At 50.3% G+C, this 12,789-nt stretch overlaps 1 protein-coding gene across 26 annotated transcripts in view; it reads right to left on the bottom strand.

Annotated features, from left to right (window-relative positions):
- The window catches only part of ZNF536 (zinc finger protein 536), a 418,028-nt gene that overhangs the window by 216,430 nt on the left and 188,809 nt on the right, over positions 1-12,789 (bottom strand). For all 26 annotated transcript variants that reach the window (XM_058280088.2, XM_058280094.1, XM_071209189.1 and 23 more), the window contains one exon: positions 5,946-8,117. In XM_058280088.2, the coding sequence (XP_058136071.1) occupies positions 5,946-8,115 (2,170 nt within the window). In that variant the 5' untranslated portion in view covers positions 8,116-8,117. The remainder of the gene's footprint in view (positions 1-5,945; positions 8,118-12,789) is intronic.

Here is a 12,789-nt window from a genome sequence, read left to right as displayed (position 1 = left end):
CATCAAGTGGGGAGACGCACTGGGGCTGCCTGCAGAGCAAGCTGCTAATTCTAGTCCCGACATCCCCAAGGTGGTGGCAGGACCCAGGGCCGAACCTGTCCTTCCAGCGAATGGGAATCACATGGCTACCACTTCATGCTTTAGCTTGAAAACTGACTGCTTAATTCTTTGCCTCATTGTAACCTGTCCTTGGCTAATCTGTGTTTTTCATATTACCATTAAATTTAAATGAATGTTTCTGTTCCTTGCTTGCGCATTAACACACACACAGACATGAGCCACTTGCGGAGCACGTCAGGCTTCTGAGTGGGCAGGAGCCTGTTGTGGCTCCCAGCACTCCTGGACACAGAGGGAGAACATGGGACAGCTGGCACCCACCCCCAAGATGCACAGGGGGAGGCCATCGGGGCGTAGCAAGAGGGGGTGGTTCTGGAGGGACCTCACAGCAGGAATCAAATCCGCTGGACACAAGACGGTTCCTGGAAAGCCCCGGGAAAGCAGAAGGGCTTTGCTTCTGGAATTTCATGGCACACCTCTCCCGATCTGAAGACTCTTAGAGCCAGCCCAATTGCTTGCCTTTCCAAAGGCTAAGGGTCAGCCCTACCAGGCAGCACCATGGAAGTGGGATTTACTGCTGCAGGCAAAACCCCAGTGTTACTGACAGTCCCCACAGAATTGCTCCTACACCTGAACGGGAAGCCGGTCAAAAGGAGCAGCTGGGAGGAGGAGGATCGCTGCCAGGGGCATCGCCTGGCTTCCCCCAGGTGGCCGGCCTCTAGAGCTGCTTTAATCCCAACTTCTGCAAGAAGCAGACCACATGGCCGAGCGTGCAGAGGGGGGCAGACAGACGGGAGGGCCGCTGGAACTCTGACCTTTGCCCCATCTGACATTCCCCCGGAGCCTGCCCCACGTCTCCGCCAGCATGTTAGTCTAGGCGGGCAGCCACCTCGGCTCGCGGGGAGGGCCTGCGCCAAGGCCTGCCTGGGCACAGCTTTGACACACACAAGCGGAGCCTCTGTAAATCTCCACAAACACGGCGGACCGCCTGCACACACTTCCACGGCGGGAACTGAAGGGCTGCATATGGCGCTCGGTTTCAACAGCTGAGCTTTTAAAAAGTGCAGCTTTTCATCTCCCTGAACCAGCTCCCAAATTAGGTGGTGGGGGAAGGAGGGAGCCGGGGAAGAGGGGGTGCAGAAAGGAAAGAGGAAGCCAGAATGGGCCGGGGGAGCGTTCCACATTATATTTCATTTTACAAGGTCTTTCAGACTAGTATCTGTTCGAAGGTCGCTCTAGAAAATTAAATAATGTTCCCTGCTTGCCATCCCCCAAGTTATCAGTTTCTTGTTAGGTTGTCCAAAAATTTAAATGACTTGTCTTCTTTTTTTTTGGTGGGAAAGGGGAGCTGTTAATAAAAAGAAAGGAATCTATGAGGAAATCACTCACACGCTTTAAATGGGTTAGGAATTTTTAAGTAAATTTATAAATGGGATTATTGTTTTCCAAAGGTCTGTTCAGCAAAGAGATTAGTTGCCCCATTGCCTGGCGGAGCAGGCCCCGTCCTTTTAATTCCCCATGTGAAGCTGGAAAGTGGTTGGAAAAGACCAGAAGGAAGAAACCTGATAGGGCAGTTTTCCTGGAATGGCCTGGAAACTTTTACTTTCTGTTTCCTCTGCTGATAATGACTGTCTTCTCTCTGCAGCCAGCTTCCCTCTCCCCCCCTCCCAGCCCCCTGTTGCTGCTCGCCATCCCCAAGCTCCAGTATAAAGTTTGGCTTTTGCAGCAGGAAGCAGCTGGGCCAAGCAACCAGCGAATGATAATGACCTCAGAAATCTGCTGTTCGCTCGGCAACAATAGGGTGCTCAGTCTACTGGAAAATTGTGTTCATCAGCTAACTCTGCTCAGTTACTAATTGACATTGCCAAATATTTTAAGAACAATTGGAATGCACGAGCAAAAAAAAAAAAAATGAAGATCTTAATCCTTAGACTTAAAATTTTTCTTCTTCTTTTCCTTCCCCCTTTCTTCTTTAGGGTGTCTGGATTTGTTTGGGGGGGCAGGCAGTAGTGATTGTGAGTGGGGGCAGGGAGGGAGAGCCTCATGAGAAAAAAGAGGTGGCAAAGAAGGCAAATCTATCATATCACTCTACACCCGATGTAAATGCAAGGAAACCCTGCATAAAGGCCTTTGAGGCTGTGGTCAATGGGCCTTCCCAGGACGTAGACCCAGCATCCCAGGAATGCGGCTCAAGCAACAAAAGAAGACCCCACAAGGTTTCTAGCCCAGCTGATCAAATAATCCTTGGCCCTCTCAAAATATGGTACCAGAAGTAGGAGGGCTTAACAATATTTTCATCTCTGCATCTCTCCCTGGTCTTCATTGGTCAGGTAACTTTATTTAATGAACAGAGGGTCAATGCTTTCAATTACCCCTTTCCCACCATCGAGACTTCAATTATCCCCTTTCCAAAATGATGGGCAACGCGGAAGGTAACTGCCCTGTTGGATATAATGAACAGTATTGTTTCTTAGTACATTAAGTTTTAATTATTCTGAGCGTGACTTCCAAAGCAAAATCTGAAGGAACAGAACTTGCGTCGTTTCCTGAGTCTGGGTAAGGAGAGGACCGGAGCACACGGTCTTAGAGGATGTTTTAGGGAACGATGCAGAGATTAATTCCATCGGAGCATTTGCACGCAAGCCAGAAGCAAGGAAGCATCCAAATGCCCGCCTGCTTTCTGTCATAAAAGAGTAAAATTTAGAAGCCGTGGCTTCCCAAATAGTTTCCCTTTGCATTTCACAAAGAGGCAGAAAGGACATCTACCATGATGTGAAATTATGGGTAAGTCAAATCAACAACGACAACAACCAAAATCCAACAAAAGGGAAAGACAGGGAAATGATCTGTGTGACTAGCTTTGTCCATTTTCTGTTAGAAAATATGACCTCTCAATTTGTCAAAGGTCCTAGTTTCGCGGTTGATCTTAAGCTTGGTTCTCAGCAGTTTGGAGAGCCAAAGAACAAACACATTTTCTGGTTCACTGGAATCATTTTCACATGTTCACTGATTCAAACATTCTTTTGCTCACATAACAAACAGCTGCATCCCACATTAGCCTAGCCAGTGACAGTCACCCATCTCGGCAATAACTGTTTGATTGCAAACTTGACCCCTTCTTCGTCTCGGTCTGAGCAAGACATTTTTAAACAGCCACTCCGTTCCCAATCCTCCTTTGCAAAGAATTACATCAGATAACAAAGGACGTCTCTGCCACTCATTGTAAGCCTTCTTCTGGAGATCTGTTCTAAGAGGCTCTCTGTAAAAAGGTTTTTTATGATGAATTCAGAACTATCATGTTAAGAGCAGCGATTTATAAAGAAGAATTCATTGGTTAAGATCTGAAAAAATAGTTTCTCAGGCCCTACTGACCCAGTTTTCAACAAAAAAGGAATCAAGTGATGCAAATTAAGTTTTGCGACATTGTTATACAGTCTGAGAAATTTGTAAAACCGTGTTTTGCAGTTATTTCTTAATAGAAGCCTTAATAAGTACTTCTTTCTTTACTTACAGGCTTACAATTCTTTTTTCTCCCCTTCACCTTGCAGGCCTCTCTCGGACAGGTAATAATCATAAAATAGCTTTTGTGTCAAGATTTTTATTTAAATGCCTATTTTAAATGCCCTTGATACAAGTCATACTTGTTAGAAATAAGAAGGAAGAATGACTAGATTTGGTGAAGGGTCCCCAAGCCCAGGAAAAGCCTGAATGATCCAAATGTGCAGCAGATTTGGGCTGCCTATTGGTATGCCATCAATTTTCCTCCTTAGCTATAAAATTATGAAAGGGTCTAACTTGAATATGAAGAAAACAAAGAAGTCAACCGGAAATGAAGGACTCCGTATTCATAGTTGTAAAATACTTCAAGGAGGAAAATAGAAGTGAGAAGATAGCTGCAACTCAAGTAGAATTCTCTTCTGAGGCATAAGCACGGCTGGCTCTGTTAAGAAAATGGATTTTTTTGACAGGGAATTTAAGAGTTATGGAAGCAACAGAGATAGGAATAGTGCGGGGCTATCACTTGGCCAGAAGGTGAGAAAAACACGGTAAACACGTCATTAATGAAGTCGAACATTTGGTGCTGGAATATTCTGCGGAGACCTTTTCATTTCAGCAGGTCTGGGAGAGGGATGGAAATCTGTGGGTGTTAGCTCCATGTCACTCCAGAAACTTAAGAGAGCCAGTCTGCTCTCTGCTTCTGCTCCTGAAAAGTCCCCAATCCCCAAACAGTGAGACCACACTCCCCAGAAGAGGAGACCCTTTGAGAGCTGCCCAGAAACCCTCCCTCCCAGCAGCAGCAGGACGCCTGGCATTTTGCTGCCTCCGCGGGAGGCGCCGAGCCACATCTTTGGAGAGTTCCCACTAGCAGGGGTGGAGCCTGAGAATCCTTCCCTTGGGTCTTCGTATGTGTGTTGTGTGTGGTGCTCACTCCGTGTAGCATGACTTAACCCCTACGTGGCAGCCACGTCCCCGGTTGGACTCCCCCAAAACACCTCACCAAGAAGAAATCACAGATGCGTCTAGGGCTCCGGGAGAAGACGGTGTGTTTCATGGGTATTTAAGCAGCAGCATTAAGAGCTATCGGAAACTCGGGAATGTGCAGTTCAAACTCACGTGTCTTAACAATTCTTTACTGGTTCATAATAAGCCAGCAAACTCACGCTTTATTTTTCTACTAATTGTGTCTTAAAGAATGGTATACTGAAGCGTGACAATAACAACAGAACTAAACTGGCATATACTTAATAACTAGCAGTGAATTGTCTCCCATGCTAAAATAGTTACTGAAACTGAGGGGAAAAAAAAGAGAGGGAGAAGGAAAAACTTAAAAAAAAAAAGCCATGACCCTCAAGCGTCTGCTGCCACATCTTTAACAGTGGGCAACGCAGGGCCTTGAGGTGCCGCAAACTGTCTTTCATTTTCTAGACTTAATGGCTGATTGCAGAAATCAATGTTGCCATTAGTAACAGGGTATTTGTCATGGCATGGTTTCCTCTGTTGTTAGGCTGTGGAATGATTACAGTATTAGCGAGGTGCTTTCTTTATAAAGGGCCAGAGATATAACTTTCAATTTACTATCCATTAGTAAAGGGCTTTGAAAATATGGATGAAGGCAACATGTTACCTGCTGTTCGGCAGCGATTTGAATTTAGCTGTCTTAGACTAGTGTTTTTTCAAACTGGGCCAGGAAGCTTCAACATTTCACAGACATTTTGATGACAGATTTTCTGCTTTGCTATTTTAGACCCCAAAGCTGTATTACCCGTTGCAAACAGATACAGTTTAAGACATGCGGTTGTGCATCTGTGTTTCCAACCTTTGTGCCTTCCTAAACCAGCAAAGTGGCATGCTCCTTCAGGTGAGACAGACCTGCACGGTGGGCCACAGTACGATTTTGGCAGGGGACAGGGGACAGGCTTGGTCTGGGGAAGAGGTCTAAGGTACCCAAGGAATATACTTACAGGGGAAGGATGGTAAGGGTCTCGACTTACATATTTACCTCCACAGGTGGAGCTGAAGGACAACTCCAGGGCTCCAGAGACAGGGAACAGGGGGCAGGGGCAGGGCATGGAACAGGGAAGGGCAGGAAATGTCCCACCAGAAAAAGTGTCTCCCGGTGACCCACCCCCTGGAAGGAGGGTCGACTCACTTTCCTGGTAGCTGTTGTCCAAGGCAAGGCCACAGTATTTAAACAGCATCCTGCCATTGAGGCAAGGGGGCGCCAAGGAAAGGAGGGCCCAGCCCAGCGTCCAGCCCACCCTCCTCCAAGAGACCACGGTGACCTCAAAAGGAACATGGAAGAGTCACGGGGCCGCCGCGGGCCGCTGAGAGCCGCTCCTCGCAGGGCCGGTGGGGGCGGGGCGCCGCCCTCTTCCTCACCCACCTACCTGAGGAGGACGGCGAGGAGGGGTGCGGGCTGTCCTCCTGGGCGCTCCCGGTCTGCGAGAGGCCGCCTCCGAGCCCGCTCTCCTCGGTCACGTTGGAGGAGCCGGGCGTGGTGGAGCGGCTCACCGACTGGGACTCCTGGTCGCTGCCCGAGCCGCGCCGCTCATCCAGGCACGCGTGCAGCCCGTCCTCGTCGCCCTTGCGGTCCCGCTTGTGCACGCGTGAGTGCACGACCACCTGGTGGTAGGTGCGGAACACCCGGCCGCAGTCTGGGCACTCGGTGGGCTTCTCTTTTGCGCTCCCGGGACCCTGCAGGTTGTACTCGAGCGCCGGGTTCAGCCCGTGCGACAAAAAATCCCGGCTGCCTTCTAAAGGGTCGAGCTTACTTGGCAGGTCTCTCTGATTGCCCACTTTAGTGCTGTGAACCAAATCAGCGGGAATTTTCTGTTTGGAGCCATCTGCTCCCACTAACACGTACTCCCGCTTCTCCTTATCAAACATCACTCCGGCGTTTGCCAAAGTGTCTTCGTGGTTGCGCTGTAACGGATGCTCTTTAGACAAGAAGCCGTGTTCCATGGCCATGCCCCTGGCCATGAGCTGCCAAGCCTGGTAGCTGTTCACGGGGTCCATCTCGGCAGCTTTGGCGGCCGCCTGCAACCGCTCGATGCAGCTGGATTTCAGCGGCGGCACGAGGTTGAGGCAGCCCAGGAGGGAGTGCTTGTCCCCCTCGGGGACGCCGTGGGCCATGCTGGAGATGGGGGACAGCAGCTTCCCCAGGACCTCCTTCTCCTTCATGGGCAGCTCCCCTTTGCTGTAGAGCTGGCTGGGCTCACTCAGGCTGGCCTTGTCCGGGGCCACAAAGCCGCTCTGCAGGCAGGAGAGGTACCTGGAGTACAGGTTGGCGTGGGCCTCCTGGGCCATGCTGCCCATGGGCGCAGGCACCTCGGGGTCACCGGGGGACTTGTTCTTCACGGACAGCTTGTTGAGGTGGACCTTCATGTGGTTCTTAAGGAACCAGGGCTCCTTGAAGCGCCGGCCGCAGATCTGGCAGCAGTGCTCGAAGGAGTCTTTGTGCTTCCGCATGTGGCCCTTGAGGAACCACGCCTGGCTGAACACCTGGCCGCACACCTCACAGCGGAACTCGTTGGCCGCCTGCTCCCCGCCGCCGTTGGGGCCCTGGCCCTGGGCCGACTCGGCGGTGATGTGCGCCTTCTCCACGTGGCTGATGAGCTCCTCCTCCTGTGAGGCGGCGAAGTCGCACAGCGTGCACTTGTAGGGCTTGTGCAGGATGCGGATGTGGCGGTCTAGCTCCTCGCGCTTCTTGAACTTGCCCTTGCAGAAGGTGCAGCGGAAGCCGGCCGCCGGGGCCACCGCGTCCTCCTGCATGCTGGCTGGCTTGGGCGAGGGCACAGGGTGGGCGACGTCAGGCAGGCCGGGGTTGGTGGGCAGGGCCAGGCTGCAGGTGGCCAGCGGGGCCTGCTGGGCGTGCGGCGGGGGTTTCAGGTCAGGCCGGGGCTGCAGCAGGCTGCTCTTCAGCTGCTTGTCCCGCAGGATGGCCCGCTCCTCCAGCTCGTGCAGCAGGCGATTCTCCTCACGCACCCGTCCGCGCCCCTTGCCCAGGTTGCCCAGCTTGTGCGTGCGCAGGTGGATCTTGAGGTTGCCCTTCTGAGCCGCCCGGTGGTCGCAGTAGGGACATTTGAAGGGCTTCTCGCCCGTGTGGGTGCGCATGTGCAGGGAGAGGATGCTGTTGAAGCGGAAGCGCTTGCCACAGAGGGGGCACGGGTACTTGCGGTTTTTGCGGGCATCGTCCTCGATGTCGCTCATCTGGGACATGATGCCCAGGTTCTGCCCGTTGAGGAACTGCTGCAGGTCCACCCGCCCGTTGAGGCTGGTGTCGACGTCGCGGCCGAGCTGGTTGGCCAGCAGCGCCATCTGACTGCCCATGGGCTGGCCGCTCAGGGGCACGTGGGCCTTCTCGTCAAGGGGCGTGGGCGTCTTCTCCTCAGGGTTGGGCCGCGGGTGCAGCTCAGGGAAGGCATGGCTGAGCTGGGAGGTGATCTGGTGCAACTTCTGACTCATGGCATACTGGCCATTGAGGACGGGGTTGCTCAGGTGGGGCTCAGCTTCGGGGGCCGCCGAGGTCACTCCAAGGCACAGGCTCGCTTCTTCCATCCCTGAAAACAAAGAGAGAGCGTTCAGACCTGGGCCAGATCCTGGGGCGTGAGGTGGTGGCAGCATGGGCTGGTGGGGCATTTGCATTTCGTGCCTTACCTATGCATAATCATGCTAAGGAGTTATAGCCAAAAACAATAATAAAAAAATGAATTATTAAATGCCAATTATGCAATAGGGCACTGCTCTTCCAATTTGTTTTGGCGATAGATCGTCTTCCTGGTATTTTCTATTTACAGACGGCAATTATTCATTCACATTTAAATTATTAATGTTTTACCACTTTCAACTCCTAATAACAAATCAAGGGTCTACGTGTTTAACTTTTTCTACCCCCTCCCCCGCCCCCTTGTAGCACCCATACCTGTTGGTTCAGTTCAAAGATTGCCTTAGAACAGAATGGATTTATCTGCAAGGCCAAGGAGACTCACTGGGAACTTTTCTTTCCATTTACCATGCTCAATACACTCACCAGTCTGAGATGAAAGAGATCATTTTATGATTTGAAAAAAAAAAAAAAAACCCAAAAAAACCAATGGCATGATATTTACTGGTACATAATAAAACAAGATAATGTTTTGGGAAAAAATAAAGTAAAGGACAGGCTTTAGAACAATAAAAGGGATTTTGCCTTAGTCAACAAAAAGTGCAGTAATATCTCATTAAGCTGATTAGTATGCTGCTTAGAAACAGTACTAGGTGCTGTAACACATGATTATAATCATAAAAATCCTTCAGTGTTTGCAAGGAAGCATTAACGAGGTATATTAAATTTTAAGGAGACTGCAAGTAGCGGCTTTGCAAACCTCAGAGATTAAGATTTAACCCTTGTGTTACGAAACACTGTTATTTTGTCATTTGGTAACTGTGCCCGTCAAAAGAAGTATAAATTATCTCATGATGGAATCTTAATTGATCGTCAAGACTGAGCGAATTTTGGTGGAGGTAAAACCTTACACCGTACAATGGACTCTCCCAGTACTTCAACTAGCAAGATATCCGAGGTGGGGGCGCTTTGATTGGGTTTAAAGAGATCTTTTATAGAAGTAGATAAAAACCAATTAAAATCTGGGGACGATGCCATAGGAAGTCTCACCAAGTCTGAGTGTTTTTAATAACTTTCCCAATATACAGTAATGAGTACAAATTGTACCTGCAGTATGTGTTTTGCAGAAAATTAGAACTCAAAGCTGTTTGTTAAACACTAACACTCAAAGCTGGTCTGCATAATTGTCTTTAATAGTTCTCTCTGCCCCCTCTCCATCCTGTACAGAACAGCTAAATCCAGACCACTCAGGGGGAATGAGGGGGGAACAAACCTTCCACATCAGATTATGTGGGGAGCTCAACTTTGAAAGGAAATGAAGCCAGGCCTCACGTCTTTCTATTTCCAGATCTGTCTTCCACCTGAAGGTGTCCAAATTTGTTACCTGCCATTGGAACAGTTTTTATACATCTCTCCTCTTTTTATCCCATTTTGAGATGTGTTGGCCAGCCTGGCAGTCCATGGGCAGCCTTCAGCCCTAGGCACCACTGATTTCTGGGTCAAACACTTCCGTCTGGCAGCTGTGGGGACAGAGCGCCACTGTGGAGGAAGACACAGCGGTTGGGGGTGGGGGTGGGGGGATGGGTGTCTGCAGCTTGTAGGGCCCCCCACCAGGCAGGAGGTACATGACATGGATGGTCTCCAACGGGGGACCTGACTTCCTTGGCAAGAGGAGAGGGGCTGTGATTCCATCTTGCAGGGGAGGGAACAAAAGAGACAGAGATGTTTGTTTCCAAGGAGGAGAAGGACTGTAACTGTGGAGCAGGGATAACTATGCCTACGAATGACGACATGGGCTACTGTGTACAAGTTCACATGCACACACACACACATGGGTGTGTGCTCATTTGCAGTAAAAGAAGGTTTCCAATTTGCCATCTTTCTTTTTTGTTTCTAGTGGCATTCTACAAGCAAATTTTTAAAAAGTTCCACTTCGGAGACTGGTCAGAAAGGAAGTTTCTAGTGGAGAGTCTTGCATTCATTCCACAAAGTTGCTGAGTTCCCTTCACATGCCAGCTCTGTCCTTGGCCTTGAAGAAGACATGATGGTGAACAGGACTTGCATTCATGGCACCCACTGTCCAGTAAGAAGCTGCAGGCCTGGTGTGCAGAAGTTGTTGGAGCAGGAATCCTGGAATCCTTTCGGAGGGGACTAGCAGCCTCCATGGCCCTGTCTGGAATCCTTTCTCTACCTTCCAAGCCCTGTGAGCTGTGCTGGCTCCTCTCCTGAGCAAATGTGGATCATGACCCTGAAGCCACATGGAAGTGCTCAGAATTCCACCCAACACTTCTGGGGATGTTTGAAAAGTCCAGCAGGAGGGAGAGGCTACAGACATGCAGTGTGGCAAGACTACAAATCAGGTTGGATGAGGGGGCATCAGGTTGAAGACTGTCCATCCGTGCTTCCCTCCTCCACTCCCCTCATCTACCCTACCCACCCTCCTTCATGTGGCACAAGTAACAGCTCAACTTGTCAAATGATGAATGTAGGGAGTTTTCAAGTTCAGTTTGGGTATTGAATTCTTTTATTGTGTTATCTTTTCCCTCAGCATCAAAAAAGCTTCTTAAAACACTTCAAGCAACTGGTCTTCATATGTCATGGCTAAGGCCTCAGCCAAGGGAAGACAAAGTGCTAGAACGTGTTGCTCCAGTTCTTCTGAAGTGGAGTTGGCTCCTTCTTACCATCCAGTTCTCAGCTCACATACCACCTTCTCAACAAGACATTCCCTGTTCACTCCCATCTACAGTTGAAGCTCCCCAGACCCTTTCTATCCTATCACCTCCCTTTCTTCTTCATAGCATTTACACTATGCCCATGTTCTGCTGTTGACTCATCTGCAGACATGCTTTTTTCCTATAAGGGCAGTAATCATGTCTGACTGGGCCACAGGTGAAGCCCCAGGACCTACAGCAGTCCTGGCTCACTGGACGCACAGTCTTTACTGATGGAACAGTGAATCCATGAAAAGATTATGGACACAGCTCCTCAGGGAAGCCGAGTCCTGCAGAAAAACCACCCTCATCCCAACCTCTTGTGACCCAACCTCAGCTTTGGCACAAGAGCAAGAACATCCATAACCAGAGTCTGTCAGGGTTGGAAGGGTCTCTGACTCCCACACAGGACCCAATGGCCTGGAAGTTACTCCCATCACCACGTCATCTCTCTCTCCTGTGCCCAAGGAGAGCAGTCCAGGCTTGGCCACTGCTGCTGGAGACAGAGAGGCCCTGCCCCCTTCACAACTTGACGGCTCATCGAGGGTTCTGTTGGCAACCCCAGGGTTTCAAAGGACCTGGCCATTTTGCCAGGAGACATTCCGGGGACTCCAGGCCTCTGCACCTCAGGGCATGGAAGTGAGAAAGGGCCAGGATAAAGCCTGGACACAGCCCCACGAGGAAGCAGAGCCAAGCAGATGAGCATTTCAGAGTTCTCTGTGAGACTTGTTGTTCCCCAGCTCCACAAGCAGGTACAGCCAAGGCCATGGCAATGGGTCAGTCATCACCAATGCCTGTCACATCCTTCGTGGCAAGGAAGGGGAGCGTGAGTTCTTCGAAAGAGTCTGGGGTAATTGGTGTGCTGTCCCTGGGCCAAAGCAGTCAAGGCAGGATGAGCTGGCCCCAGGCCCAGTCTGGGACTCACAAAACCTGGGTCAGCCCCAATTTCCACAGTCTTGATGCTCCACCCCTCCAGGATTCATTTATCCCTTCACTCACTCATTCAGCTAGTATTTGCCAGGGACCTTTGGTTCCCTGCCCCGAAGGCCCTGAGGATCCAAGGGGGTGGTGCAGGCATGGCCACAGATAATGGAGAAGCAATAAAAGGACTTTGAGAGACTGCATCCGGGAGAACAGACTTGCAGTTATAATATATGTATACATACACATATGTGTGCACACATTTATTCATGTGTATTCACGTGACCTGCATGTGTGTGCATATGTACACAGTGTGAGCATGTATGTGTGCATATGTTTGTCAGCCTGTGTGTGTATATATATGTCATTCCATGCATCTGCACTGAGGGAGGGGCAGGGAACCCCTCAATGGTGACACTCTAGAAACACATACAAATATATACACTAGGGAATTAAAGGGTCATTTATCCTACTAAAAAAGGGGCAGATCCAACCGCAGCTGGGAGCTCTGTCGTGCTGATGGAAGGTGTTATTCCTTTCACTCAGGTCTTCAGGGGGCAAGCACAAGGAGAGGCCCCACAGTGAATGTCATCAATGACCCTGGAGGGTCCCAGGCCCCCCATCTGTGTCCGGATGAACAGGGCAGACATGCCCATCCCCCCATGGGGGCCACCCTCATGGTGATATTTGTGGGGGGCACTTTAGCTGATGTGCCAAATCCATCCTTCACTCAGCCTCAAGCTCACCAGCCACTCGCCATGCACCTGGCTTTGGAGCCACATATCAAACAGTTGAGAACCAGCAGAAGGTGGCACCTGGGCCAGGGTTTACAGCTGTCGGACAACCAGGACCTCCTGAGTAACCCTTGCAACCACTCATCTCACCCTCTTACCTATGTAGCAAAACCCTCAGCACAAGGAAACCAGCTACTGAAAAGGAAAAAAGCTTGCCCCTGGCCTGCAGCTGATGGCCCAGCTCAAAGAGTGAAAGGAAGAT

This window comes from Dasypus novemcinctus, chromosome 18 (genome assembly GCF_030445035.2).
Source record: "Dasypus novemcinctus isolate mDasNov1 chromosome 18, mDasNov1.1.hap2, whole genome shotgun sequence".
Lineage (NCBI taxonomy): Eukaryota > Metazoa > Chordata > Mammalia > Cingulata > Dasypodidae > Dasypus > Dasypus novemcinctus.
The sequence above is the reverse complement of the archived record's forward strand: the minus strand, read 5'-3'. Positions and strand labels throughout refer to the sequence as shown.